Source organism: Orycteropus afer, unplaced genomic scaffold (assembly GCF_000298275.1).
Source record: "Orycteropus afer afer isolate SDZICR_OR568_19922 unplaced genomic scaffold, OryAfe1.0 scaffold00689, whole genome shotgun sequence".
Taxonomy (NCBI): domain Eukaryota; kingdom Metazoa; phylum Chordata; class Mammalia; order Tubulidentata; family Orycteropodidae; genus Orycteropus; species Orycteropus afer.
Window position 1 is genome coordinate 56455 of NW_006922276.1, and position 5920 is coordinate 62374.

At 45.8% G+C, this 5920-nt stretch overlaps 1 protein-coding gene across 1 annotated transcript in view; it reads right to left on the reverse strand.

The window, feature by feature from the left end:
• Nucleotides 1-5920, reverse strand: part of LOC103211030 (putative killer cell immunoglobulin-like receptor like protein KIR3DP1) — a gene marked incomplete at its 3' end in the record, with an annotated part of 19872 nt that overhangs the window by 8925 nt on the left and 5027 nt on the right. Inside the window, exon 4 of the mRNA XM_042783118.1 lies at nt 5680-5913. Within this exon, the coding sequence (XP_042639052.1) occupies nt 5680-5913 (234 nt within the window). The remainder of the gene's footprint in view (nt 1-5679; nt 5914-5920) is intronic.

Genomic DNA, 5920 nt, shown 5'->3' on the forward strand with positions numbered 1-5920 from the left:
TGTGCCCCCCAGTGACTCCTTACATCGTGTCGCGATACTTGTTCTCGTGTTGTTTCTGTTTCAGAATAAACTTGTCCTCTGTAACTAAGGTTCTGTAGTGTAATGAAGATGACTTTCCTCAAGGAGGAAGAAGAAGAAGAGGAGTTGCTCCCCACCACCACCACTGACCTCAGAGATACAGAAGGGCAGTGGACAGTGGGGAAATTATGCTGAATAGCGCACTCCACCTCACAATGAACATGGACATGTCCCTGCAAACATAGTTGAATCTTAGAGTTTTAAGAAACGTTGAATGAGACTTTCTTAGTATATTCAATATGCAAAATATTTTCGTAGTAAAGAATAAATAAGAGACTGTAAAAACGGCATGGGGGAGGTATCATCTGACCTCCTCTGACCTCACAAAGGGTAGAGAGAATCACCATCAGTAGCAGTCCAAGCCCAGTTCCTATGAGGCAGAGGTCAGACGTGCCACCACCCTCCAAACTTTCTACCAGTTCTGACACCAAACGTCCCTCCCAAGGCACTCACTACTCACTATTTCACTGTTTTGTTGCAATGACCACGCAGAACTCACAGACATTACTCATGATTATGGGGTTTATTAGGGAAGAAACAGGCTACAATTCAGGATCAGAAACCACTCAGAAGACAGTTCCTCAAGCAGGACAGCTTCTTCTCAGCCGTAGCACAGGCTTGCTTGTCTCTGGCCTTGGCCTCTGTCCTGCTCGGGCCAGTGTTACAGACCTCTTTGTCTCTGCTAACAGGTGCCCAGAGATGAACCTCACCCTGCCAGCAAGCCTCCTGCCCAAAGACACTCAAGTGTCTTGCTCCGTGGGCCGGGAAGCCTGCCGTTCTGTCTCTTGTATCTGTTCATTCTGCCACCTCTGCTTCCAACATCTCTCTGCTATCTCAGTGCAAGAATCTAGGGTCCAAGGATGCATTCCACTCCCTGCTCTGGTTGGCCATAAGATCTCCTTCCTGCCTCTGGGAGGGCTCATTTTAAGCCTAGTATGATGGCAAAACTGCCCAATCCCCATGTTAGGGTTCCATACACTTTATTTCCATGGTCCCACCCCCACAGTGGTGCCATGTATTTTATTTACCTTATTAACAAGGTATCCAAGCCCCTTCATGGGCCACAAACGCCTCATATTTGCATAGTGCCACACAGTCGTCTGCTGGGTGTCACACAGACAATGGCTAGAAGAGCCACATGTCCACAGGGGGTGGTGCAATAGATAGAAAATGAGCTCAGGAGTCCTCTACACTGGACCCAATATCAGTCAACAATGCCGCCATGTTGTGTGACCCTTGGTAAAGTCACACACTCTTTGAGTTTTTCCTATTTTCTACTCCACAGAACTCACAAGTGTGAGTTCCTATACTTGCTGCAAATGAATCTATCATTTTTGTTGTTGTTCATTGACTATGGTCATTTTGATGCTAATTCTGCATCCAAAATATTTCTGAAGCTATACTTTTAGTAACTTTCCCAAACCCCAATGTCATAATTTCTCATACGCTTTTGTCCTTCCAGAATCCATCCATATCTACCCATCTGTACTTGGTTTCCTTGTCCTTGTCCCTTGTCTCAGATGTGGGGCTGTGGGACTATGAGGGGAAATATTTGCCTACCTAGAAATGGATCTAACCATTTTCAAGTCAAGATACATCCCTGAAATGGTAGAGAACAAATAAAGCTTCGATCCCACGGTGAGTCATGCCGAGTTCTTCCTCTCTTCTTCCTCTTCTTCTCTCACCCAGGGTCGTCTTCTTTTCATTATATGGCAGCATAACATCTTTCCCCATCACTGATCATAACTACAATCATGTACCATCAACACCTAGGAATCACCTCTGGGAGTGAAGAAGTTTCATGAGGGTACAGAGTAGGCTCTTGCTTCTGTTTGGGCTTAAACTACAAGGCTGGGTTATGGAGGAAGGGTTTATTTACTTTTTTAAATAGTTTTGTAATTTTTTCCCACTTTGAGCATAAAGGAATGGGCAACATCAAAGACCTGAGATGCAGGCCTACTCCTTCACATAGTTTCAATGAGTGTTGAAAATCTGTGTTTGACCAATCTCAAGTCTAAGTATCTATCACAAAAGATGAATTATGAACTTATGTAATCTCTTTCAAATACTCATTGCTAGATTGAGTGAATTAAAAAAAAGGTAGTGTCACACAAGAGGTGGTTAGTTACATTATGGTACAAGATTGAAATGTGTTACCAGGAAGCCATTCAACATTGTGGAAGCATATTTAATGATGTGGAGTGCTTAAGTGGGAATTGTGCTATGGAGAAAAGGAGAGAGGAGGAAAGGGAGGAAGGGAGGGAGGGAAGGAGGGAAAAGTAGAGAGAGAGGAAGAGAAGGAGGAAGGGGAGGGGAGGGGAAGGAAATGAAAGGGAGGGAAGAAGGGGCCAAGGAGAGAAGGAGAACAAAACCTGACAAAGGATATTTGGAAAAATCACATGCCAACTCTCTCATGAACCTACATCCAAAAATCCTTAAAAATTTTCTCAATCCAAATCTAGAAATATAGAAATGATCATATAACATGAACAAATGGGATTTATTCCAGGAATGTAAGGTTGGTTGAATATTCAAACAACAATTTGTTTTGCCATAAATCATAGAGCTAATGAGTAAAATCATATAACAATCTCAATAGTTACAATAAAAGAATTTGATAAAATTCAGCATCATTCATAATTTAATCAAAGCCCAAGCCAATTGAGATGGAAAGGTAACTTACATAGATTTATATTCAATAGCTTGCTGGTATCTCTCACTAGACCAAGGCTCACAAGAATACAACGCTTCTTCCCTAACATTTGCTTCAAAGGCTTGGAGGACATAATGTGTCCATAAAAAGTTGTTTGTGGTATTAATCCACTGAGTAATGTATCATGATTTCTTGAATCACATCAGTAGAATATTAGAGAAAGTGGGCTGATTGTGGTTGGATTTCTAGAGTGCTTGGGTGAATTTGTTAACAATACTAGAAAGGGCTGGATAATCATAATAGCATCCCAGAGCAGCTAGGAGTTTTCTAAGGGACTCTAAAATTTCAGAGAAGACCCTACAGGTCTCCAAACTCTAGTTGTTACCTCGGAGACAAATGGCTGGGTTTGAGAAGGTAGGACGATGTCTATGCAAGAACTCCTCCAGATCTCTCCATTCGTGCTCTGAGGCCAGGAGTCAGGCCGTGATCTGGCCTTAACGTGGAGACAATTCCATGTATGCACTGGAATCAGCCGGGGAGTCCTTAGAAGTGGGAGTGACTTTTTTCTGATTGAGAATCCGAGGATTCAACTCTGCGTATGTCACCTCTTGTGGGCCTCCTTCTTCAGGGTCCTGGGAAGAGGTAAATGGTGAGTAGGGTGGGCACACATTTATGGGAACTAGGAGGGAGTGGGGCTGCATTGAAGAGAACAGGTTGAGGAGGACCCACCTCCTTATTCACCATTCTGTCCACCTCAGGCTCTCTGTTCGGTGTCACGGCATCTGTAGTGGACAGAAGTTATCAGAACATCTCAGAGGAACATCTGGATCCTCATTGCATAGATACAGATTCCAACACACAGAGAAGTGCAGTAGGTTCCTGAGGTTATTCAGCTCCCCAAAAGTGGAGTGAGAATTCTGTCTCTCTGAACTCAAAGGTCCACCCCACTAATGACTCCATCTTTCCATCCTATTGATTCTGTCTCCTACTTTCTTCCTTACATAGCTTCTTCTCCTAGATGTCTGTGGTTGCACTGGTTGTGAGAAGGATAAAAAAAAAGAAAAAACCTCACTGCTGTTGAGTCGGATCTGACTCATACCAACCCCTCCTTGGGTTTCTGAGACAGTATCACTACAGAAGTAGATTGCCCAACCTTCCTTCTGAAGAGTAGGTGGTGGGTTTGAACCACCAGCCTTCTGGTTAGCAGTCAAATGCCTTAGGCACTACACCACCAGAGCTCCCGTGAGAAGGATATGGTGGAGAATTAGGCAAAGGTCTGTGAGCTCAGGGGTTGGGCAGAGGCAGCAGTGCTCTTTCTAGAAGGTTCTATCTCTGTGGCTCCTACATCGAGCCGGATATCAACCTGCAAAGGGAGAATATACATCTCTGCACTCCCATTCCAACTCCCCTCTGTTAAGAGGACACCGGCCTCTCCTTCCCAAGACTTACTCTTTTGAGGAAGGCACCAGCGATGAACGAGGAAGACAGTGAAACTGACAAGGAGGATGATGAGCGCTGAGAGAGCAAGGAGAACGTGCAGAAGTCTGGAGTCACCTGGGGGAAGGCGTGAGTCGAGTAAGAAGCGAATGAGTTACGAAATATCAGAAATGACAAGTTCTACTGAGCCTTATACAGCCTCCCTTCAGCTATTGTACAATCTGACAACCAGAGAGGGAAGGCGACTAGGCCAAGATCACAGAGCTGGGAATGGCCCAGCCAACACTTGAAATCAAGGCTTCTCTTTTCCCAGACTTCCACAGCATGGACAAGAGGTCTGCTTTACTCACCGGTTTGGTAGCTGGATCCTGTGGGTGATGGGGGACTTCTGGGAGACTCTTCTGAAGAGCAAGGCAGGAGAGAGTTGAGATGGAACGGGCTTTCTTTCACCCCAGTAAAGCCTGGCCACCGCCCCTTTGACGTTGGTTCACAGCTCCTCTGACTCCAGGTCCCTGTGAGTACTGGGTCCCCTCCCCAATCTTCAAACGGACAAGTCTTTCTGCTCCTTCCCCCTCTTCTCTTCTCCCCCCTCAAGCCCTATGTCATTCTGGGTTTGCATGTATGTTTCTGTTGTTGTTGTTGATATGTGCCGTCGAGTCGGCCCCGACTCACAGCGACCCCTCCTTGGGTTTCCGAGGCAGTATCACTACGGAAGTAGATTGCTCCATCTTCCTTCCGAGGAGTGGCTGGTGGGTTTGAACCGCCAGCCTTCTGGTTAGCAGTCAAGTGCCTTAGGCACTATGTTTCTAGGTCCCTGCTTTTCACTGACTCTACTTTCTCTCTCATTGGCTCTCTGTGAGGGCTTTTGTCCGCAACAATCCTGTAACATCTGGGGTCACCTTAGCACATGGACCTGAAGAGCTAGTTTCAGGACCCACAGAGCACACACCCACCACAGGGGTGTGTGTTACAGTTAGACTCCTTCACTTGGAACCAATACCCTGGGTCATTATGGCCCAACCACAAAGAAGGAAGGTTTATCAGAATGAACGCAGTATCTGTAAGTCTCCCCTGGGCTGAGGTCACTGGGGTCATGGGGGTCAGCTCTGGATTAGACTAATTGACCCTTCATCTCAAGTCAGATACATGATTTGTCCTTGGGTTCTCCTGTTAGAGAACAGAGTGTTGAGTTAAAATGGAAAACTGCATTTCTAAACCACTCTAGGTCTCTACACAGACTGAGAGGGGAAGGGTACTCTCTTCACATGTAGACTTATCTGTATCTCCCATCTCCTCTCTTTATCCCCATTTTTTGTTCCCTTCTTTCAGTTCCTGTGTCCAAGCTTTACGCTATAACAAATTATCATTTTTTTTCCCCTCTGTTTTTCTCTCTCACCAGGTCTGTCTCTCACCATAAAAAGCCCTTGTCTCATGTCACTCATCATGACCTGGGACTGGCAACCTTTAGACCATTCAGTCTGTGTCTGACAGAGGACAGGAGTGATGGGGACAGGTCTGAGAACTCTCACCTTTGATCACGAGCTTCATGGGGTCACTGGGGGCCGACCAGGTGTAGAGGGAGTGCCTGAGAGAACCGTAGCATCTGTAGGTCCCCACATGGGCTGACGTCATAGCACCCAAGGAGAAGTCAGCCTGGGAGCTGCCACCATGGAATCTCTCAACAAGGCTCAAGGGGTCCTTGGGTTCCTCCTCTTTGTGGAGTATGTAGGTGTCAAACATGACCTCTGAGCA